Source organism: Phocoena sinus, chromosome 19 (assembly GCF_008692025.1).
Source record: "Phocoena sinus isolate mPhoSin1 chromosome 19, mPhoSin1.pri, whole genome shotgun sequence".
In the NCBI taxonomy this organism is placed as follows: domain Eukaryota; kingdom Metazoa; phylum Chordata; class Mammalia; order Artiodactyla; family Phocoenidae; genus Phocoena; species Phocoena sinus.
The window spans coordinates 4,917,026-4,942,729 of record NC_045781.1 but is presented as its reverse complement, the minus strand read 5'-3'; the positions used below and the strand labels follow the sequence as shown (position 1 = coordinate 4,942,729).

Genomic DNA, 25,704 nt, shown 5'->3' with positions numbered 1-25,704 from the left:
TTCCTCAACATAATAAAGGCCATATATGACAAACCCACAGCCAACATCATCCTCAATGGTGAAAAACTGAAACCATTTCCACTAAGATCAGGAACAAGACAAGGTTGCCCACTCTCACCACTCTTATTCAACATAGTTTTGGAAGTTTTAGCCACAGCAATCAGAGAAGAAAAGGAAATAAAAGGAATCCAAATCAGAAAAGAAGAAGTAAAGCTGTCACTGGTTGCAGATGACATGATACTATACATAGAGAATCCTAAAGATGCTACCAGAAAACTACTAGAGCTAATCAATGAATGTGGTAAAGCTCCAGAATACAAAATTAATGCACAGAAATCTCTGGCATTCCTAAACACTAAGGATGAAAAATCTGAAAGTGAAATCAAGAAAACACTCCCATTTATCATTGCAACAAAAAGAATAAAATATCTAGGAATAAACCTACCTAAGGAGACAGAAGACCTGTATGCAGAAAACTATAAGACACTGATGAAAGAAATTCAAGATGATACAAATAGATGGAGAGATATACCATGTTCTTGGATTGGAAGAATCAACATTGTGAAAATGACTCTACTACCCAAAGCAATCTATAGATTCAATGCAATCCCTATCAAACTACCACTGGCATTTTTCACAAAACTGGAACAAAAAATTTCACAATTTGTATGGAAACACAAAAGACCCCGAATAGCCAAAGCAATCTTGAGAACGAAAAACGGAGCTGGAGGAACCAGGCTCTCTGACTTCAGACTATACTACAAAGCTACAGTAATCAAGACAGTATGGTATTGGCACAAAAACAGAAAGATAGATCAATGGAACAGGATAGAAAGCCCAGAAATAAACCCACGCACATATGGTCACCTTATCTTTGATAAAGGAGGCAGGAATGTACAGTGGAAAAAGGACAGCCTCTTCAATAAGTGGTGCTGGGAAAACTGGACAGATACATGTAAAAGTATGAGATTAGATCACGCCCTAACACCATACACAAAAATAAGCTCAAAATGGATTAAAGACCTAAATGTAAGGCCAGAAACTATCAAACTCTTAGAGGAAAACATAGGCAGAACACTCTATGACATAAATCACAGCAAGATCCTTTTTGACCCACCTCCTAGAGAAATGGAAATAAAGACAAAAATAAACAAATGGGACCTAGTGAAACTTCAAAGCTTTTGCACAGCAAAGGAAACCATAAACAAGACCAAAAGACAACCCTCAGAATGGGAGAAAATATTTGCAAATGAAGCAACTGACAAAGGATTAATTTCCAAAATTTACAAGCAGTTCATGCAGCTCAATAACAAAAAAACAAACAACCCAATCCAAAAATGGGCAGAAGACCAAATAGACATTTCTCCAAAGAAGATACACTGACTGCCAACAAACACATGAAAGAATGCTCAACATCATTAATCATTAGAGAAATGCAAATCAAAACTACAATGAGATATCATCTCACACCAGTCAGAATGGCCATCATCAAAAAATCTAGAAACAATAAATGCTGGAGAGGGTGTGGAGAAAAGGGAACACTCTTGCACTGCTGGTGGGAATGTGAAGTGGTTCAGCCACTATGGATAACAGTATGGAGGTTCCTTAAAAAACTACAAATAGAACTACCATATGACCCAGAAATCCCACTACTGGGCATATACCCTGAGAAAACCAAAATTCAAAAAGAGTCATGTACCAAAATGTTCATTGCAGCTCTACTTACTATAGCCTGGAGATGGAAACAACCTAAGTGCCCATCATTGGATGAATGGATAAAGAAGATGTGGCACATATATACAATGCACTATTACTCAGCCATAAAAGAAACGAAATTGAGCTATTTGTAATGAGGTGGATGGACCTAGAGTCTGTCACACAGAGTGAAGTCAGTCAGAAAGAGAAAGACAAATACTATATGCTAACACATATATATGAAATTTAAGGAAAAAAATGTCATGAATAACCTAGGGGCAAGACAGGAATAAAGATACAGACATACTGGAGAACAGACTTGAGGATGTGGGGAGGGGGAAGGGTGAGCTGTAACAAAGCGAGAGAGAAGCATGGACATATATACACTAACAAACGTAAGGTAGGTAGCTAGTGGGAAGCAGCCGCATAGCACGGGGACATCAGCTCGGTGCTTTGTGACTGCCTGGATGGGTAGGATAGGGAGGGGGGAGGGGGGAGATGCAAGAGGGAGGGGATGTGGGAACATATGTGTATGTATAGCTGATTCACTTTGTTGTAGAGCAGAAACTAACACACCATTGTAAAGCAATTATACCCCAATAAAGATGTTTAAAAAAAAAGCGTTCTACATGAGGGTGCTGTGGTGTGCATTTTTAAGTATGAAGTATTTGGTGATCCCTGAGTTTAAGGCACAACCAAGAAGCTTTGCTAAATTCAGCACATCTGTAATGCTCTGACGGGTGTGGAGTTCCTGATTATTGGTGAGACGTGATCCACAAGGATAGCTTTTTCACATTCATCATTTGTGAGGATTCTTTCCAGAATGAATTCATCTTCTAAAGACCTGACTATACTAAATACATTTATCTGGCTTCTATCCAGCATAAATTTTCTCATGAAGCCTAAGCTATCAAGCCATGCTAAAAGCATCGCCAACTTCATTATATTTTTAAGGGCTCTCGCTAGTATGGATCCTCTGATGCTAAGTTAGGCTAGAAGGCACACTGAAGAATCTACCACATTCATTACATTTGTACGGTTTCTGTCCAGTATAAACTCCCCGTTGATCGGCAAGGTATGAATTTCGGCTAAAGGCTCTGCCACATACATCACATTTATATAATTTCTTTCCTGTCTGAATTTTCTGATGTCTACTGACGTTTGAGCTGTCATTAAATTTGTAACTTCTCTTTCCATCATGAATATTCCAAGCTGTGAGTTTTGACCAAAAATTTTACCACATACATCACATTTATATAATTTGGCTCCTGGGTGGATTATCTGATGTCTTCCAAGAGTGGCTCTATCATTAAAGGTTTTGCCACATGTTACATTTGTACCATGACTCTCCGTGAATTTTCGGACGATGTACAAGCTGTGAATTTCGAACAAAGAATTTGTCACATACATCACATTTATATAATTTCTCTCTTGTACGGATTATCTGATGTCCAGTGAGGAGTAAGTCCTTAAGAAAGGTTTTCCTACACTCATTACATTTGTAAGGTCTTTCGATGTGGTCTTGTGTCATCACTGAAGGAGGCATGAAATCATTGCCATATGTATTTGAAACGTCGGTTTGGACACTAGGAGGAATTCTTTGAAGTGGAGTAAATGAGGAACTACTGTTGATAGACCTCTCAACTTCATTACATTCAGATATTATCCCATCAGTAAGAAATACCTGCAGTTTATCCAAAATGTTAAATCCAAGCCTATTTCCAATGGGCTTGATTCCTGCATCCCTTCTACCATGTTGATCTCTTCCATCAGTGAGATTTCCATTATGGGTCATAGACATTCCTTTGTAATTTCATCATCTATCTAATGACACTCAAAATCATGTGTATTTTCCTGGATTTCCCTGAGGTGAAAATGATTATAGGAACAGTTCTGTCATCATTACCAGTTTAAAGAGTTGGGAGGAAGATTAACACGAAGATTTTTCTGTCGGTGCCCTTCCGACCTGCAGCTTTATCAAGCTGAACGTTCCATCGCTGACTTGCACCAAGCCGTCTCGGAGTCGACCTAGTTATGGAAACGCGTTCTTCGCAGAATCCCAGTTCAGGGAGTTCAAGCTGGACCATCACAGTACCTCTCCATCTCTACAGGCAGAGGGTTAAAAGCAGGAGAACTGGCAGGTTTCCACAGGAAGGAAGTCCATGGAAAAGAGTGAAAACTGGGGAGTGAGGAGAGAAACCCCACGGTGTCCTCCGCAAGGCTGTGGATGGTGGCCCGTGAGCACAGGGAGCCCTCGCTGGTCACCTGTCCTGTCGTCAAGGAAGGCCGCCCTCGTAGTGAGCAGCTACTGGATGCCTGCTGTGTGCCTGCTGCTCTCTTCCCCTTGCAGAAGAGCTGAACCCACGGAAGGTGTCCTTAGGGGTGGATGGTGGAGCGGGCACTTGTGTCCAGTGGGGCACTGACCCCGAGGCTGGGCACCCCTCTCCCGGGGGGAGCGGCAGCAGGCTGGCCTCTGCCAGCCACATGCACCGGGAGCCCCAAGCCTGCTCTCCTGAGGATGCGGTGGGCTGAGTGCTGGGAGGGATGGGTTTCCAGGTTCCCGAGCCAGTGACCACGGGCTTTGGCTGCACACGCCCCCACCAGGTACCAGGGCCCCGTCAGCGCACACCCACGAGGCCCTCACCTCTGGGGATTCGACCTCTTTTCCACCCCACTTCATTATCCAGAACACTCGCTATTTGATTGCATGTCTTTTGAATGAATGTGACCTACAGTTGAGAAACACCGTGATGACATTTTAATCACTGGGAACATGAATTAAAAGAATGATATTTACATACCAATTAGCACTAAACAGACTGTTGTCTCATAATTGAGAAGAAAAATATATATTATACTATAGGTGTATTCTGAATACTTACTGTAAATAAATAAATGCAAAAGAACAGATGACATAGGATAAAGAAGATGTGGCACATATATACAATGGAATATTACTCAGCCATAAAAAGAACTGAAACTGAGTTATCTGTAGTGAGGTGGATGGACCTAGAGTCTGTCATACAGAGTGAAGTGAAGAGAAAAACAAATACTGTATGCTAACACATATATATGGAATCTAAAAAAGAAAAAAAAAAGGTTCTGATGAACCTAGGGCCAGGACAGGAATAAAGATGCAGACTTAGAGAAGGGACTTGAGGACACGGGAAGGGGGAAGGGTAAGCTGGGATGAAGTGAGAGAGTATCATGGACATATATACACACCAAATGTAAAATAGATAGCTAGTGGGAAGCAGCCTCGTAGCACAGGGAGACCAGCTCGGTGCTTTGTGTTCACCTAGAGGGATGGGATAGGGAGGGTGGGAGGGAGACGCAAGAGGGAGGAGATACGGGGACATATGTATATGTATAGCTGATTCACTTTGTTATACGGCAGAAACTAACACAACACTGTAAAGAAGATGTTAAAGAAAAAAAAGAACAGATGACATAAATTGTAATGCTAAATAAGCCAAAACAGGCATATCCAATCTAACTAATTGGCTGTAAAACAAATACAGAGAAATGAAGAATTTGATAAAGCAATTTTTAACAAAACAATATAGTTTTCTAAGTATCTGCCGTAAAACTACGTACCCATAAAGAAAAGGCATTTTATAACATTAGCAAGTAGTATGTCAGTTGTTTTGCATAAGACACGCTGAAAGACCATCATCTGTAAATTCCACTTATAAATTAATATATAAAATATTAATTTTCTCCAGTTCTCTAACAGCCAGTAAGTAGAGCAATCCCTACCTATGCAGTACCCTTAATTATCTAGCTTAATGGTTACCAAAATATATGGAATAAACAGCACCTTCTATATTCATTAACTGGGATCAGATACAGTGTTGTTGAGAACGAAGTACAAACAAAAAGCAAACAGGATATAATGCAGACAAAGGTGTATCATGAAAACCATGACAGAATACTAACATACCTTTTTCTAAAAAAGTAACTTTTGAGTATTTACTACAAAACATGCAATATTCTAAGCCATCTAACAGCACTAAATTGTTTTTAAAGGCTTGAGGTAAATTAACACAATTTTTCAAATCAGGGTAGGAGATGCACACAGGTTTATGTACATTAACCCAACCGACACACAAAGTGGTGTCAGAACCAGGACCTACAGACAGAAAACTTCAATGTGACTGGCCATCGGCCAAAACTTAGGACAGATTACAAAATAATACAATGAATACCAAAATAATACAACGAATAATAAAACGAATTTCTGACATTTAGACAGAAAACGTCAAGGGAGATGCAAGAAGTGAGCTGTGTAACAAAGCTATTCAGCCATCCCTCATGGAAGTGGTTTCCGAGTCATCACAGCTGCACGGCTGTCCAGATAAAGTTGTTCAATGGATAAAGAGGGATCGTTTCTATAATGTGAGTAACGTGGAAGGTGGAGGCATGGGTGAAAAAGTGCTCTGGAAATGGGGGTGATCAACACAACAAATTAAATATGCAAATAAATAACTTTCCATTCACATCGAGGTTCCATCTGAGGAGTGATCAGGAATGAGAAAGGACATGAGTGGAACACAGGGCGTATGCATATGTGGGAGCACAGCTTGTGACTGCACATTTGTGTGAAAATAAGTGTACGATGGCAACTGAAATACTAATTTTAAAAGAAAACAAGAATTGGTTTAGGAATTAACATGATACCATCCCATTTTTCACTATGGAAATTATACTATGGATATGAAACAGAAACAAAAAAGATCTAAAAAGGGAGCGAGTGGGATGTTGTAGGGAGAAAGCAGGATTACAAATGTGCTCTATAATGTGTCGTACTGATTATACCACAAGTACCACAAGTTCCACTGTCATGTTTATATCCAAGAAAAACATACAGGATTTTGGCACAGTGGTTAAGAATATGCCTGCCAACGCAGAGGGCACGGGTTCCATCCCTGGTCCGGGAAGATCCCACACGCCGCGGAGCCACAACTACTGAGCCCGTGCGCCTACAGCCCATGCTCCGCAACAAGAGAAGCCACCGCAATGAGAAGCCCGCGCACCGCAACGAACAATAACCCCCGCTTGCCGCAACTGGAGAAAGCCTGTGTGCAGCAACAAAGACCCAATGAAGCAAAAACAAAAAAAAACAATATTCCAGGAGATTGTGCAAGAATGTTCTTGGCAGAAAACAGAAGGAAAAACCAAAAAAGGGCGATCATAGGCAATGGATGACTTTCTTCTGTACCCAAACAGAGATACAAAAAAATCAAATCAATAGTAAAGAAGAGTAAGAGACCATGATTTTGAAACTGAGTCGCCCTAAATCTGAGTTCTTCTGTCGAGTTTGATTAACTTGTCTGTGCAACATTTTCCCATTCTTATCCAATACCTGTTCCCCTCGAGACTGATGAATGTCAAAGAAAAGGCAGGATTGATATCAAAGGGAACCTGGGGGGCCTTCCAGGTTACAAAAACCTTTCTGTGTCCCCTGTTTCCTGTTTATAGAAGAAGGCTTTAGTTTCCTAGACCTTCCCTGAGATCCAAAGAGCAGATTCAAGCAGTTACCAATTAGGGGAAGGAGGGAATGCAGAAACAAAGGAAAAGCAAGCCGAACATGTATCTTTTCCACGATTTGTAGCTTAAACTGATACCTTGATTTACAACCCCAAACTGTGGCTTCAACAAGTTGCCCCAAGAAGCCTTAAAAATTGATGACACCCAGAGGGTCAACTGAGGACTGGAATTCTTAACGCATCACATTTGGCTCTAGGTACATAATAAAACGTCACAACTATTGCTTTTACTCTCTTCCTGAAAGAAGTTAAAGAAGCACAAGACCGTGATTTAGAAACTCGTTTTGCAGGCACGTACAGAATAATCACAAAGTCACAATGTGTGCCAAAGAGTCTGCACAGCTGAGATCTTATAGGAAAGCTGGGATCACAGACACTCCCCTCCCCTCCCTCCTTTTGCCTTTAAAATCTTACACACAGGTATAAGAGTATGCTGAAAACTGTCCTTCCACGCAGTCTTTCTTTAGAGCTTTCACCATCCTCAATGGTGAAAGAATGGAAGCTTTTCCTCCAAGATCAGGAACAAGACAAGCATACCTGCTATTTCTAAAAACATATAATTGGAAGTCCTACCAAGAACACATAGGCATAAAATGAGATGATAGATATCCCAGTAGCAACAGGAAGCAAAATCATCTCTGTACACAGGTAACATGATCTAATAGGTAGAAAACCCTGAAGATTCTGAAAGTAAAAAAAAAAAAAAACCTTCTAGAAATAATGAAAGAGTTCAAAAACCTTATAAGATTTAAAATCATCATGCAAAACTCAATTGGGTTTCTAAAAATTAAAAATGATCAAAACAAATTGAGAAAACAATTCCAATTTTAAGAGAATCAAAAAATATTTAGACATGACATTATAAAAGAAGAGAAAGATTTGTACACTGCAAACTATAGACTGCTGAAAATTTTACAGAAGACGAAAATAAATGGAAACATATCCCATGTTCATGGATTGAAAGTCAATATTGTCAAGATGTCAGTACTACCCAAAGTGATTAACAGATTCAAATCATTCATTCCCTAGTGAAATCCCAATAGGGTTTTCCTGAAAAAAACAGGTAAATCCATTCTGTGATTCCTATGGAATGTCAAGAAACAATGAATAGTAAAAAGTTTGAAAAGAACAGTCAGAGGTCTCACACATCCTTGTTTCGAAACTTATTCCAAACCTACACTAATCGAAACAGTGTGGTACTGTCATAAAGGCAGACAGAGACTTTAGGAAAAAACTCTTCTGTGATAGCAGCCAAGATGGTGAAGTAGAAGGATCCTAAACTCACCCCTTCTCACGAGCACACCAAAATCACAACTAACTGCAGTACAACCATTGATGAAAGACTGGAACCTACCAGGAAAGCTCTTTAAACAAGTAAAGACATAATGCGATGGGTAGGAAGGGCAGACCCACGATATACTCAAACCCCATTATCCCCTGGGTGGGTGACCCAAAAACTAGAGAATAATTATATTACAGAGGTTCTCACACAGGAGTGAGAGTCGTGAGCCCCACATCACGCCCCCTAGCCCAGAGGTCCGGCACTGGGATGAGAAGCCCCCAGAACATTTATCTTTGAAGGCCAGTGGGGCTTGATTGCAGGAGCTCAGAGTAATGGGGAAAATAGAGATTTCACTCTTAACAGACACACACAAAATCTCACATACACAGAGCAATAATCTGATAGAAGACTGGGCAAGAACTGCCCCTGCCTGCTGATCTTCGAGGATCTCCTGGGAAGGTGGGGGGAGGCGTAGGCTCACCCTGGGGACATAGACAATGATGAGCTCTCCTGGAGGCTGACTTCTTGGCATCAAGACCTCGCCCCAGCCAAGAACCTATAGGTCTGGCACTGGGGCGCCTCAGGCAAAACAACAAACTGGCAGGGGATACAGCTCCACCAGTCAGCCAAGGGGCAGCCTAAAGGCTTCCTGAGCCCACTGCCACCTCTCTGCATGCCCTTAGACATACCCTGGCCTGCCAAAGGGCCAAGACCCAGGTCCAACCAACAGTGGGCAGGGAGAAGCCTCTAGACCAGCCTCACCCACCAGGGTGCAGACACCAGAAGCAAGAAAACTACAGTCTCACAGCCTGCAAACTGAATCCACAAATACAGGCCAGACACTACCCCGGGACCAGCTGGCCTCTGACCTTCAACGATGAGAGGGATGCATAGGACACCTCCTACAGAGGGCCAACGTTGAGAAATGTAACTAACCTACCACATACATAAAAATATAAATAGCAATTTAGACAAAATGAGGTACCCGAGGAATATGTTTCAGGCGGAGGAATAAGACAAAAACCCCAGAAGAAGAACTAAGTGACGTGGAGATAGGAAATCTGGCCGAAAAAATGTAGAGTAATGATCAAAAAGAACTCGGGAGGAGAATGGATGCACAGCCTGAGAAATGAGAAGTATTTAACAAAGGCTTTGAAAATCTAAACAACAACGGAACAGAATTGGATAATACAGTAACTGAAATGAAAAATACACTAGAAAGAATCAATAACAGGCTAAATGAGGCAGAAGAATGGATCAGTGAGCTGGAAGACAGAGCAGTGGAAATCACCACTGAAGAGAAAAAAGAATAAAAGAAGGACGACATTTGAAGAGACTTCTGGGGCAACAACAAGTGCACTAATATTTGTATTATACAGGTCCCAGAAGGAGAAGAAGAGAGGAAGTGCCTTAGAACATATTTGCAGAGATAATAGCTGAAAACCGCCCTAACCTGGGAAACAGTCACCCAAGTTCAGGAAGTGGCGAGAGTCCCATATCCATACAAAGACTCATAGAAAGCATAAACCAAACATCTATCATAGATACAAATTCAAAAAGCACACGAAAAGATGCTCAACATCATGGGCTCTTCCACTTTGTACAGCTCCTTGGAGCACCTCTTTATTCCCCAGGTGGGATGCTGCCCAGTGTATCAATCATTCAATAAAGCCCATTAGATCTTTAAATTTATTTAAATTTGATTCAATTTTTGCACATTAATGGAAGTCAGTCTGAAATGCACTGTTATGGGACTTGCATTATAGCCATCTGAGTATTCTGGAATAGAGTGTAGAAAGTACAAATTATGAGTATGTAACCCCCAGATTGTATGTTGTTTCATTCCACATTGGAAAGAAACTGTTATAGATTCTTTCAAACCTGAGAGCCTAACGGTGCATTCTTACCTGCTGTTATAAAGCACCGACGTGAGATAAAACTGTGTCGATGGAATAAACGTGATTCATCCAGGGTTATGACAAAAGTGATTATATTTTATTAATTAAAATAGGAGACCCATGATACATTCAGAATGTAATTCTATGAATACAACAGTAGCAAATGATAATGACAGCAGTTAAATGTGAATCATACACACACACATATTACTCTGGTTCTGACTAAATTTGATGCTCAAAATAATTGCTCTCTCTTCAATTTCCAAAAATAAGACTTTTTTTTTTTTTTTGCCATACGCCGGCCTCTCACTGTTGTGGCCTCTCCCGTTGTGGAGCACAGGCTCCGGACGCGCAGGCTCAGCGGCCATGGCTCACTGGCCCAGCCGCTCCGCAGCATGTGGGATCCTCCCAGACCGGGGCACGAACCCGTGTCCCCTGCATCGGCAGGCGGACTCTCAACCACTGCGCCGCCAGGGAAGCCCCAAGACTAACTTTTTTTAAATCATACATACAACCATTATTGCCATCCAATGGAGAAAGTGACCAACTTTTCCTGTGCATTGTTCCTACCACATAATCAGTCCCTAAGAACCTGTCACTCCCCTCCCATGAAAAGCCCAGTGCCTCATGTCTTGCCTGCTCTTGTCCAGGTCAGTCGGTAGAGCACTCTGTCCTGTAACCCACGGTGAACAGGAGGGTGCCCTGAACATAATGAGCATGATTGATGATTCATGTCCTAGTTTTACACTATTCCCTGCCCCTCCCTGACACTAATTCACACACTACTGAATTTGATAATTCAGGATTCATGTCTTTCCAGGGAACATGGATGTGAATGAACCACACCTAATGAAGTTGGCCCCCTCATCTTACTGATTCCTTCCCAGAGACCATCATGAAAGGCCTGTAATGAATGCATGAAATCAACATATTAGCAAGGCCAAGCTCTTAGGGCTCACCACACAACAGGCCAATAAACTGAGAGACTAGTTGTTAGAGCAAGCAACAGTGGCTTTATTCAGAAAGCCAGCAGACCCAGAAGACGGTGGACTACTGTCCCAAAGAATCATCTTCCCTGAGTTAGAATTCAGGCTTCTTTCATACTAAAAGAGGAAGGAGTAAGCTCCTGGTTCCAATCAAGTTCTTGAGGGGATGTTTTAATTTCTTCTTTCTTGAATCCATTCACAGGGGAGCCTGGACAGGAGGTTTCCCACGAGGTAAACAAAGGTATTTTAGTTTAATGCACATTACACGGGAATCAGGTTTCCCAAAGATAGCCCATTATGTATAATTTAAGCTTATAGGCAACATCCCTTTAGTGATTCACTTGTAGCCAAAGCAACAGAATACAAATGTTAAAGGAAAAGGAAAAGATCCAATATGGAGACAGACTTGTTCTTCCCTGTTACTTCAAACTTTAGGTTGAAAAGCATAAATAGTAAGTAGCCTTTTCAAGAAAACTCAAATAATTAAATTTTAATATACGGAAGATAATCGGTTATTTCCACATATGTCCTTTTTCCTCTCATATACACACCATGTCAGAAGTTTTAACATGTTGTGAGTTGTAATGATTCTGCAGTATGTAATATCTCAGGTTAACCTCAGAGAACTAAAGATTTATTTATTCCTAGTATGCCTTCTCCGATGGTCTGTTGTAAGAATTGCTCAAAAAATTCACCAAATTCATTATATTTGTAAGGACTGTCCCAAATATTCATTCTTTGGTAAACCCCAAGGATGTACTGTTTCATGAAGCTTTTCCGTGTATACTTTGTAACCTGTAAGAATTCTGTCATTACACTAAAGGTGTGGATACTTGATGTAAAAATTTACAACATTCATTACATCGGAAAGCTTGCTCGCCAGCGTAAATCCTCTATTTCAGTTTTGATCTTCAAGTACAGTCCTCAGGACACATATTGCTTTGTGTGGTTTCTCTCAAAACTGTGTACTCTGAAGCTTAGTGCACTGTGAGGCCTGGAGAAAGCCTCTATTCATACATTTCCATAGCTTCTCTTCAATATGGATTTTCTGCAATTGCCAAGTACTTGAACTCAAGGTAAAGGTTTTGCCTCAACCAGTGCATCTGGGAGGTACGGCGCCAGTATGCTCCTATCTTGTGACTTCTGGGTAAGATCTTTGCCACACACATTTCTGCGGGTTTTATTCAGGATAAATATTCTGATATCGGGCTTCCCTGGTGGCGCAGTGGTTGAGAGCATGCCTGCTGATGCAGGGGATGCGGGTTCGTGCCCCGGTCCGGGAAGATCCCACATGCCGCGGAGCGGCTGGGCCCGTGAGCCATGGCCGCTGAGCCTGCGCGTCCGGAGCCTGTGCTCCGCAACGGGAGAGGCCACAACAGTGAGAGGCCCGTGTACCGAAAAAAAAAAAAAAATTCTGATACCTAGCGATGAGTGAGCAATAGTTTAACTTTTGACATATTCGTTGCATTTTAAAACATGAAGTATTTGGTGATCACTGAGTTTAAGGCACAATCTAAAAGCATTCAAAATTTAGTACATTTGTAACATTCTGAAGAGTGCAGATTACCTGAATATTGGTGAGATGTGAGCTGTGAGAATAGGTTTTTCACATTCATGGCACTGGTGAGGAATCTTCCTAGATTGAATTCATTTTCTAAAGGCCTGACTATACTAAATACATTTATCTGGCTTCTATCCAGTATGAATTTTCTCGTGAAGCCTAAGATGTGAAGGCCTCCTAAAGCACTGCCACCTTCGTTGTATTTTTTTTTAAGATTTATTTATTATTTATTTTTGGCGTGTTGGGTCTTAGTTGCGGCACGCAGGATCCTCGTTGAGGCATGCAGGATCTTTCACTCTAGTGCGCAGGCTTCTCTCTAGTTGTGGCGTGCAGGTCTTCTCTTCTCTAGTTGTGGCGCACAGGCTCCAGGGTGCATGGGCTCTGTAGTTGTGGTGCGTGGGTTCCAGAGTGCACGGGCTCTGTAGTTTGCAGCATGTGGGCTCTAGTTGAGACACGCAAGCTCAGTAGTTGTGGCACGCAGGCTTAGTAGCCCCGCAGCACATGGGATCTTAATTCTCTGACCAGGGATCAAACCCATGTCCCCTACACTGTAAGGCAGATTCTTTACCACTGGACCACCAAGGAAGTCCCCTTCACTATATATTTTTAAGTGCTCTAACCTGTATGGACCCTCTGATGGTAAGTTTGGCTTGAAAGCACACTGAAGACTTTGCCACACTCACTACATTTGTAAGGTTTCTCTCTAGTATGAATTCTCTGATGGTAAGTGAGGCTCAATGCACAAAAGCTTTGCCACACTGATATTTGTATGATTTCTCCATAGTATGAATTCTCTGAACAACGGTTAGGTGTGAATTTTGAAGACCTTCCAACATATATCACACTAACATAGTTTCTCTCAGGTATGGGTTTTCTGATGTGTAGCGAGGGTTGAGACCTGAGTAAAGGCTTTCCCACACTCAAAACATTTGAAAGGTTTCTCTATATGTACTCTCCGATGACTTGTAAGGTGTGAATTTCGACTGAAGACCTTGCCACACTCATTACATTTGAAAGGTTTCTCTCCAGTATGAACTCTCCAATGAAGTCGAAGATGTGATTTTTGACTAAAGACCTTTCCACACTCATCACATTTGTAAGGTTTCTCACCAGTATGAATTCTCTTATGACTTAAAAGGACTGCCTTCTCACTAAAGGCCTTGCCACACTCACTGCATTTGTAAGGTTTCTCTCCAGTATGAAATCTCTTATGACTTATGAAATGTGAATGCTGACTCAAGAGCTTCCCACACTCATTACACTTATAAGGTTTCTCTCCAGTATGAATCCTCCGATGACCCGCAAGGTGTGCATTTCGGCTAAAGACTTTGCCACACGTATCACATTTATATACTTTCTTTCCTGTATGAATTTTCTGATGTCTACTGAGGTTTGAGCTGTCAGTAAAGGTTTTACCACACTCATTACACTGGTAACTTCTCTTTCCAGCATGAATATTCTGATGACGTACAAGGTATGAATTCTGACCAAAGATTTTACCACATACATCACATTTATGTAAGTTTGCTCCTGGGTGGATGATCTGATGCCTGGCAAGGGTGGAGCCATTTTTAAAGGTTTTGCCACACGCCTTACATTTGTAACATTTCTCTCCAGGATGAATTTTATGATGACATGCAAGCTGTGAACTTCGACCAAAGAATTTGTCACATATGTCACATTTATGTAATCTCTCTCCTGTGTGGATGGTCTGATGTTTAATGAGGTGTGAGCCCTTAAGAAAGGCTTTCCTACACCCATTGCATTTGCAAGGTCTTTCCCTGTGTGCTTTAAGGTTTTGCGTCATCACTGAAGGATGCACAAAATCATTCCCATATATATTAGAAACATTGACTTGGACACTAGGAGGAATTCTTTGAAGTGGTGAAAATGAGAAACGATTGTTGATAGACCTCTCAACTACATCACATTCAGAAATTATCCCATCAGTCCGAAATATCTGCAGTTTATCCTGGAAGTTTAATCCAAGCCTATTTCCACAGGGCTTCATTCCTGCACCCCCTCTACCATGTCGATCTCTTCCATCAGTGAGATTTTTGTTGCAGATTACAGGCATTCCTTTGTAATTTCTTTCATCGTCTCTCCACTGACACTCAAAGTCATACATATTTTTCTGAATTTCCCAGAGGTGAAAATGTTTGATTTTACAGCTTTTAGGTCTTCCCAACATCGGTGTTTGGAATACTTCTCCTTTATCACTGTTCACTTTAGGCTGTAATTGCTTGATCACATGTATAGGGGAGATATCTACAAGATATAAAGAACCATAGGTATCCCATTCACAATAATTCAAAGATATACCAAAGATAGGTATGAAATGCCCCAACCATGACCTTAAATTTTTGGAAACACTAAAGGAATAGAATTCTTTACTTAAGAAAGCGTGACAACATAAATCCAAATATACTTTAAGGTAGCCTAGTTTTAAACACCATATGACAAAAACACTCACACTGGACAAACTTATGTTGGCTCTCAAAGAGTATTCTTCTACTATCATCTCTAAGAACATACCAACCAACAGTAAACATACTGCTGTCTCATAATTGAGGAGAAAAATATACTATTGATGTATTCTGCATACTTACTGTACATAAATTAATTTTTAAAAATAGACAATGTATTGTACCAGGAAATAATCCAAAACAAAACTTATCCAATTAATAATAAAATTGGCTGTTTAGAAATGTAAAACAAATATAACACAGAAAATGAAGAATTTGATAAAACAATTTTTAAGAAACAATATATTTTTCTAAATTTTTGCTATAGAACTATGTACCCGCCCAAAAAAGGCATTTTACATTAACAAGTAGTATGTGTCAGTTGTATTGCATAATACATGCTAAAAGACCATCATCTCTAAATGACACTTACAATTTAAGACATAAAATATCCTCCAGTTATCTAATGGCCAGTAACAGAGCAATCCCTACCTATGCGGTATCCTTAATTATCTGGTTTAATGGCTCCAAAATACTAGAAACAAAAAGTGAGCACTTTGCATATTTTTATTGACTAGGGTGAGACACAATGTTGTTGGAAAAAATGCAAATGAAAACCATATAAGATATAATGCAGATAAAGTCATATCATAAAGAACATGAATTTTATTAGCAGAAATCAGAAGGAAAAACCAGGAAAAAGCCATCTAAAGACAAATGAGTTTCTTCTGTACATACGTGCAGTTACAAAGAAACTGAATCAACCCTCCAGTAGAGTAGGGGACCATAATTTTCAAAAGTTAAGTTGCCTTAAATCTGAATTTTCCTGCTAAGTCTGATTAACCTATCAAAAATTTTATACTGTTTCTTCTTCCACACATGTTCATCTCAAGATTGAGGAGTACCAAAGAAAAACGGGGACTGAAACTGAACAGGAAACTGCAGGGCCTTCCTGGTTACAAAAGCCTTTCCGAGTCTCCCATTTCCTGTTTGTAAAAAAAAAAAGGCTTGGGCTTCCCTGGTGGCGCAGTGGTTGAGAGTCCGCCTGCCGATGCAGGGGATACGGGTTCGTGCCCCGGTCCGAGAGGATCCCACATGCCGCGGAGTGGCTGAGCCTGTGAGCCATGGCCGCTGAGCGTGAGCGTCTGGAGCCTGTGCTCCGCAGCGGGAGAGGCCACAGCAGTGAGAGGCCCACATACCACAAAAAAAAAAAAAAAAAAAAAAAAAAAAAAGGCTTTAGTCTCCTAGACCATTCCTGAGTTCAGAAAGTCAGATTCAAGCAGTTACTAATTAGGGGATTGAGAGAATAGAGAAACAAAGGAAAAGCAAGTCCAATTTAATCACTTCCATGATTGGTAGCTTAAATTGGTACCTTGATTTATGAACCCAAACTGTGGCTTCAACCAGTTACCCCAAGAGGACTTAAAAATTGATGACACCAGAAGGTCCACTGAGAATTGAAATTCTTAACCAGCCACACTTGGCTCTAAGTAAATAATAAAATGCCTGAACTATTGCTTTTCCTGTCTCCTAGAAGGAAGTTAAGGGATCACAAGACTCTGATTTAGGAACTGTTTTGCAGAAACATACAGAATAATCAGAAAGGAAGCCACAACTTGATTCTCAAAAGTCTGCAGCTGAGATCTTACAGGAAAGCTGGGATTACAGACACTCCCCTCCCCTCTCTCCCTTACCCTTTAAAACTCTCACACCCTGGCCAGCCAGGAAGATGGATTTGAGGCAAGGCCAGGTCTCCCAAGTTTCTGGTTGGCACCTCCTCAACTAATACACATTTCTCTGCTTCTAACTCCAATGAGGAACGGGCATATGAATTTGGATTCAACATCATGTGTGATGTATGTTCTTTATTAGGAAAAGGGAGAAGACTATGCTGAAAAATATCCTGCAATGCAGCAGTTACACAAAGCTATCACCATACTCAATGGGGAAAGAATGAAAGCTCTTCCTTTAAGATCAGGAACAAGACAAGGATACCTGCTCTCAATATTTCTAAAAGCCTATTACTGGAAGTCCCAGGAAGAACAGAGAGGCAGAAAATTGGGTAACAGATATCCCAATAGCAAAAGGGAGTGAAATCGTCTCTACAGAACTGACATGATCTAATATGTAGAAAACCGTGAATATTCTGCAGAAAAAAAACCTGCTAAAATTTTAGAGCTCTAAAAAAATGACAAGATATAAAATCAACATGCAAAATTCAGTTGGGTTCATAAACATTAAAAATGAACAACCAAAAAAGAAAATGAGAAAAAGATTCCAGTTACAAGAAAATCAAAAAAAAAAAAGTTAGATGCAACATTATATAAGAAGGTAAAGATATGTATATTGCAAACTAAAGACTGCTGAAAATTTTAGAAAAGACAAAAATAAATGCAAAGACATCCCAAATTCACGGATTGGAAGTCAATATTGTTATGATGTCAATACCACCCAAAGTGATCATTATATTCAAATCATTCCCTAGTGAAATCCCAGTAGTGTTTTCCTGAAGAAACAGATAAATCCATCCTGTGATTCATATGGAGTCTCAGGAAAAAACAAAGAGCAAAAACAACCTTGAAAAGAACAAACTTGTTGTATCACACTTCTTTATTTCAAAACTTATTCCACAGATACACTAATCAAAACAGTGTGGTACTGGCATACAGACAGACTGCTGGAATAGAACAGAAGACTTCCAAAAAAAAACTCTTGAGGGATAGCGGCTAAGATGGCAGAGAAGGACTCTAAGTTCCCCTCCTTTCACAAGCACACCAAAATCACAACTGACTGAAGAGCAACCACTGAACTAGAACCTACCAGAAAAGATCTTCAACAGCTAATGAAGGAACCACAACTGGACAGAAGGACGGGCAGATTGGCCATATAATCAAATCGCATGCCCCCTGGGTGGGCAGCCCACAAACAGGAGAATAATTGTATTACAGAGGTTCTCCCACAGGAGTGAGAGTTCTGAGCTCCATGTAAGGCAGCAGCTCAGCCCAGGAGTCCAGCCCCAGGAAGCAGAGTCCTCAGAGCATTTGGCTTAGAAGGCCAGCGGGACTTGACTGCAGCTCCACAGGACTGGGGGAAAATTGAGACTTCACTCTTAAAGGGCGCACAAAAGAATCTCACATGCACTGGGACAAAGGGCAAAAGCAGTAATATCATAGGAGCATGGACCAGAGCCACCTGCTGGTCTTAGAGGATCTCCGGGGAGGCAGGAGGCAACTGTAGCATGGTCAGGAGACATAGACACTGGTGGTGGACATATCAGGCAACATTCATCTGCATGAGCTCTCCTGGAGGCTGACGTCTTGGCACCAAGACCTGGCCCCATCCAAAACCCTGCAGGCTCCAGTGCTGTGACTCCCCGCCTCAGACCAAACACCACACTGGGCAGGGGCACAGTCCCACCCATTAGCAGACAGGCTGTCTAAAGACTTCCTGAGCCCCCAGCTACTTCCCATGCCCCTAGACACCAGTGGGCCCTATCCACCAGAGGCAAAGACCCAGCACCACCCACCAGAGAGCAGGCACCTGCCCCTCCCACAAGGAAGTCTGCACAAGCCTCTAGATCAGCTTCACTCACCAGGGGAAAGACACTAGAAGCAAGAAAACTATAGTCTCTGCAGCCTATAGACCAAATCTGCAAACGCAGGCCACATACTACCTGAGGACCAGATAGCCCCTGGTCCATAGGTGACGAAAGGGGAGTGCACTGCCTGAATGCATAGGACGTCTCCTACAGAGGGCCACTTCTCCAAGGTTGAGAAATGTATGTAACATACATAAAATAGAAATGGCAATTTAGACAAAATGAGGCGACAGAGGAATATGTTTCAGATAAAGGAACAAAACAGAAGCCCAGAAGAAAAACCAAGTGTCGTGGGGACAGGCAAACTATTCAAGAAAGAGTTCAGAGTAATAATCGTAAAGATAATCAAAGAATTTGGTAGGAGAATGGATGCACAGTGTGAGAAATGAGAAGTTTTTAACAAAGACTTAGAAATTCTAAATAACAATGAAACAGAATTGAAGAATACAATAAATGAAATGAAAAATATGAGGAATTAATAATAGACGAAATGAGGCAGAATAATGGCCCAGTGAGCTGGAAAACAGAGTAGGGGAAATCACTGCCACCAAAGGGAAAAAAAGAAAAGAATAAAAAGAAATGAGATCAGTTTCAGAGACCTCTGGGACAAGAGCAAGTATGCTAATATTCGCAATACAGGGTTCCCAGAAGGAGAAGAGAGAAAGGGCCTGAGAAAATATTTGAAGAGATAATAGCTGAAAACTTCTCTAACCTGGGAAAGGAAACACCAAGAGACATTCTGATTAAAACAACAAAAATTAAAGACAGAAAAGTACAAGCAACAAGGGAAAGCAATAAAAAACACAAAAGAGAACTGCCATAAGACTATCACATGATTTTTCATCAGAAACTCTGCAAGCCAGAAGGCACTGGCACAATATACTTAAAGTGATGAAAGAGAAAAACCTGAAACCAAGAGTAGTCAAACCAGCAAAGTTCTCCTTCAGATTGATGGAGAAATCAAAAGATTCATAGACAAGAAAAAGCTAAAAGAATTCAACACCACCAAACCAAATTTACAACAAATGCTAAAAGAACTTCTCTAGTGGGAAAAGACCACAACAAGACTTTCTTGACTACAAACAAGAAAATCACAAAATGGAAAAGCTCACTGGTAAAGGCAAACATATAATAAAGGCAGAAAATCATCCACACACAAAGCTAGTAGGTAGGTTAAAAAACAAAAGTAGTAAAACCATCTGTATCCACAATGAGCAGTTAAGGGATATACATAACAACTGGATGTAAAATATAATATCAAAAACAGTAATCATGCAGAGAGGAGAGTACAAATGCAGAGTATCTAAAACGCATTTGAGATTAGCAACTTCAAACAAGCACATAAACATACGTACTAGTATACAAAAACCTCATGGTAACTGAGAAACAAAAATCTCTAATACAGGGGGCTTCCCTGATGGCGCAGTGGCTGAAAATCTGCCTGCTAATGCAGGGGACACGGGTTCGAGCCCTGGTCTGGGAGGATCCCCCATGCCACGGAGCAACTAGGCCCGTAAGCCACAACTACTGAGCCTGCGCATCCGGAGCTTGTGCTCTGCAACAAGAGAGGCCACGACAGTGAGAGGCCCGCGCACCGCGATGAAGAGTGGCCCCCGCTCGCCGCAGCTAGAGAAAGCCCTCGCACAGCAACGAAGACACAACGCAGCCAAAAATAAATAAATTAATTAAAAAAAAAATCTCTAATACATATAAAAAAGAAAAAGAAATCCAACCATAACACTAATGATACTCATCAAACCAGAAGAAAAGAGAACAAAAGAAGAAAGGGGGACAAAAAGACCTACAAAAACAAATCCAAAACAATCAACGAAATGGCAATAGAAACATACATATCAATAATTATCTTAAATGTAAATGAACTAAATGCTGCAACCAAAAGGTACAGACTGGATGAATGGATACAAACATAGGACCTGTACATATGCTGCCTGCAAGAGACTCACTTCAGATGCAGAGACATATACAGACTGAAAGTGAAGGGATGGTAAAAAGTATTCCGTGCAACCGGAAATAAAAAAGAAGCTTGAGAAGCAACACTTATATCAGACAAAACAGACCTGAAAAAGAAAAAAGACTGTTAAAAGAGACAAGGCCACAAGAAAATGATCACAGGATCAATCCAAAAAGACATAATTCCAAATATATATCCACCCCAACTAAGGAGCACCTCAATATATAAGGCAAATGTTAACAGACATAAAAGGAGAAATGGACAGCAACACAATAATAGTGGGGGACTTTAACACCCACTTATATTGATGGGCAGATCATCCAGACAGAAAATCCATCAGGAAACACAGGCCTTAACTGACACATTAGAGCAGATGGACTTAATTGATATTTATAGAGCATTCCACCTGAAAGCAGCAGAATACACATTCTTTTCAAGTCCACATGGGGCATTCTACAAGACAGACCACGTGCTGGATCACAAAGCAATCCTCGGTAAATGTAAGAAAACTGGAATCATATCAAGCATCTTTTCCAACCACAATGCTATGAAGCTAGAAATCAACTAAAAAAAAAAAAAAACCCACAAAACCAAAAACCAAAAAAGCTGCAAAAAAAACACAAAGATGTGGAAGCTAAAGAATATGCTACTACACAACCAGTGGATCACTGAAGAAATCAAAGAGGAAATTAAAAAAAAAAACCCTAGAGACAAATGAAAATGAAAACAGTATGACCCAAAACCTATGGGACACAGTAAAAACAGTTCTAAGAGGGAAGTTTATAGCAAAACAAGCTAAACTTAGGATTCAAGAACAATCTCAAACAACCTCAAATAAATAACCTAACTTTCTGCCTAAAGGAACTAGAAAAAGAACAAAACCCCAAAGAGAGATATAAAGATCAGAGCAGAAATAAATGAAACAGAGACCAAAAAAGAAAAAAAAAGAAAAGATCTATGAAACTAAAACCTGGTTCTTTGAAAAGACAAAGAACATTGATAGAGAAGTCTCAGAAAATGGCAGAGGAACAAGATGTGGACATCACCTTCCTCTCCACAGATACATCAAAAACACATCTACATGTGGAACAACTCCTACAGAACACTGGCAGAAGACCTCAGACTTCCAAAAAAGGCAAAAAAAATCTCCATGTAACTGGGTAAGGCAAAAGGAAAAAAAAAAAAAAAGAGACAAAGGCAACAGGACAGGACTCACGCCTCTGCGAGGGCACTGTGAAGGAGGAAATGTTTCTGCACACTAGGAAGCCCCCTCACTGGCAGAGACAAGGGGGAGCTTTGGAGCCTCAGAGGAGAACACAGCAACAGGGGTGCGGAGAGCAAAGCAGAGAGAATCCCGCACAGAGGATCAGTGTCAACCAGCACTCCCCAGCCTGAGATGCTTGCCTGCCTGCCGGGGCGAGTGGGGGCTGGGTGCTGGGGCTCGGGCTTCAGAGGTCAGACCCCAGGGAGAGAGGATTGGGGGTTAGCTGTGAGAAGACAGCCTGATGGAGTCCGGAAAGTAACCTGGGCCTGCCGGATAGACAAGGGACCATTGTTGCAGGGTGCACGAGGAGAGGGGCACAGCCGCCCTAGGAGCTTCTTTCTCCACGCACTCACAGACAGCACGGCACAGCCTACACAAGCTCTAGGGCCTGGTGAGAGCTGGGCCTGCTATCTTGGATCCCAGAGGTGGGCGTGACGGCTACTGCTGCCACCGCAGGTCCCGTGAGCAAGCCCAGGTCACTGCCCACACCTTCCCGGGAGCCAGTGCAGCCCACCACTGCCAACAGTCCAGCGATCTGGGACCAACTTCCTGGGGAAAGCGAACAGCACACCTCAGGCTGTTGAAAATTCCCACTGGTCTCTGCAGCCAAAGGTACTCCCCGCACATCCCAATTGTGAATGCTGTATCCTTCCCGCTCCCTGGCCTGGGTGAGCAAGTGAGCCCTCATCAGCCACTGCTTTCGCTCCCCCTTGCCTGGGTGGGGAAGAGACTCCTGAGGGTGGCCAAAATGCAGAGGCAGAGCCAAAACCGAAGCTGAACTCTTGGGGCAGTGTGACCAAAGAAGAGAAAGGGAAATTTCTCCATGCAGCCACAGGAACAGCAGATTAAATCCCTCAATCGGCTTGGTAAACCCTCCATCTGTGCAATATCTGAATAGACAACGAGTGTTCCCACAATTGAGGCTGTGGACTTTGGGGCAAGTACTCGTAGGAGTTGGGTCAGGTCAGAGCATAAGCTGGCCCCACAGTGCCCACAGCAGGTGCAGAGACCTACCGAGAGTTCGAGTTCTGCTTTTGATTTGCTTTTAGTTTTGGTAGTTTAGTTTTTAGTGTTTGTTTTCATTTGGGGGTTCGTTCGTTTGGTTGCTCTCTTCTTTTTTGTTATCTCTTTCTCTTGTGCGGTTTGTTTTTTTGTCTTGGGGTTTTGTTTGTTCGTTTTCTTTTTTGTTTGTTTTCGTTTGTGTGTTTCTTTGTGTGTGTCTGTTTTCTTTCTTTTTTTTTTTTTCCTTTTCTTCCACACCGTGCAGTTGCAGACTCTTGGTGCTCTGAACAGGGGTCGGGCCTGAGCCTCTGAGGTGGGAGAGCCTAGTCCAGGACGCTGGACAACCAGAGAACTCTCAGCCTCAGGGAATATTAATTGGCAAGAGCTCTTCCACAGGACTCCATCTCAACACCAAGACCTGGCTCCACCCAACGGCAAGCAAGCTCCAGTGCTGGAGGCCTCATGCCAAATAACTAGGAAGACAGAAACACAACCCCACCCATTAGCAGAAAGGCTGCCTAAAGTCATACTAAGCTCAAAAACACCACAAAAAGAGCCACCAGGCGTGGCCCTGCCCATCAGAGGGACAAGATCCAGCAGCACCCACCAGAAAGGAGGCACCAGTCCTCCCACCAGGGAGCCTACACAAGCCATTGGACCAACCTCACCCACTGCGGGCAGACACCAGAAGTAAGAGGAACTACGACCCTGCAGCCTGCGGATAGGAGACCCCAAACACAGTAAATTAAACAAAATGAGAAGACAGAGGAATATGCTGCAGATGAAGGAGCAAGGTAAAAACCCACAAGACCAAACAAATGAAGAGAATATAGGCAGTCTACCTGAAAAAGAATTCAGAGTAATAATAGTAAAGATGATCTAAAATCTCAGCAATAGGGCTTCCCTGGTGGCACAAGTGGTTGGGAGTCCGCCTGTCAATGCAGGGGACATGGGTTCAAGCCCTGGTCCCGGAGGATCCCACATATCGCAGAGCAACTGAGCCCGTGTGCCACAACTACTGAACCTGTGCTCTAGAGCCCACGAGCCACAACTACTGAGCCCACACGCTGCATCTACTGAAGTCCACGTGCTCTAGAGTCCATGCTCTGCAAGAGAAGCCACCACAGTGAGAAGCCTGCGCACAACGAAGAGTAGCCCCCACTCACTGAAACCAGAGAAAGCCCACGCACAGCCACAAAGACCCGACAGCCAAAACTAACAAATAAATTTATATAAAAAAATAATAAAATCTCAGAAATAGAATAAAACACAAGTAATGTTTAACAAGGACACAGAAGAACTAAAGAACAAACCAACAGTGATGAGCAACACAACAAGTGAAATTAAAAATACTCTAGTAGGGGGCTTCCCTGGTGGCGCAGTGGTTGAGAGTCCGCCTACCGATGCAGGGGACACGGGTTCGTGCCCCAGTCCGGGAAGATCCCACATGCCGCGGAGCGGCTGGGCTCGTGAGCCATGGCCACCGAGCCTGCACATCTGGAGCCTGTGCTCCGCAACGGGAGAGGCCACAACAGTGAGAGGCCCACATACCGGGAAAAAAAAAAAAAACCTCTAGTAGGAATCAACAGCAGAATAACTGAGGCAGAACAACGGATAAGTGAGCTGGAAGATAGAATGATGGAAATAACTGCCATGGAGCAGAATAAAGAAAAAAGAATGAAAAGAATTGAGGACACTCTCATTAATCTCTGAGACAACGTTTGAATTACAGGTGTCCCAGGAGAAGAAGAGAAAGAGGAAGAGTCTGAGAAAATATTTGAAGAGATTATAGGCGAAAACTTCCCTAAACATGGGAAAGGAAATAGCCAATCAAGTCCAGGAAGTGCAGAGTCCCATACAGGATAAACCAAAGAAGAAACACGCCAAAACACATATTAATCAAACTATCAAAAATTAAATACAAAGAAAAACTATTAAAAGCAACAAGGGAAAAGCAACAAATAACATACAAGGGAATCCCCATAAGATTACCAGATGATCTTTCAGCAGAAACTGCAGGCCAGAAGGGTGTGGCAGGATTTATTTAAAGTGATGAAAGGGAAACACCTACAACCAAGATTACTCTACCCAGCAAGGATCTCATTCAGATTCCACGGAGAAATCAAAAGTTTTACAGATAAGCAAAGGCTAAGAGAATTCAGCATCACCAAACCAGCTCTACAGAAAATGCTAAAGGAACTTCCCTAAGCAGGAAACACAAAAGAAGAAAAAGACCTACAAAAACAAACCCAAAACAATTAAGAAAAGGGTAATAGGAACATACATATCAATAATTACCCTAAATGTGAACAGGTTAAATGCTCCAACCAAAAGACAGACTGGCTGAATGGATACAAAAACAAAACCTGTATATATGCTGTCTACAAAAGACCCACTTCAAACCTAGGGACACATACAGACTGAAAGTGAGG

The 25,704-nt window shown here is 41.8% G+C and overlaps 2 protein-coding genes across 9 annotated transcripts in view; one reads left to right on the top strand and one right to left on the bottom strand.

The window, feature by feature from the left end:
- The window catches only part of LOC116743779 (zinc finger protein 160-like), a 334,519-nt gene that overhangs the window by 72,720 nt on the left and 236,095 nt on the right, over positions 1 to 25,704 (top strand). The gene's annotated exons all lie outside the window — the stretch shown is intronic.
- Positions 1 to 25,704, bottom strand: part of LOC116743797 (zinc finger protein 160-like) — an 80,743-nt gene that overhangs the window by 24,477 nt on the left and 30,562 nt on the right. Inside the window, exon 5 of one of the 8 annotated variants that reach the window (XM_032612803.1) lies at positions 13,578 to 15,239. The exons of the other annotated variants lie outside the window; for them this stretch is intronic. Within the exon in view, the coding sequence (XP_032468694.1) occupies positions 13,831 to 15,239 (1,409 nt within the window). The 3' untranslated portion in view covers positions 13,578 to 13,830. Of the gene's footprint in view, positions 1 to 13,577; positions 15,240 to 25,704 lie in introns of those variants that run through there. 8 annotated transcript variants of the gene reach the window in all.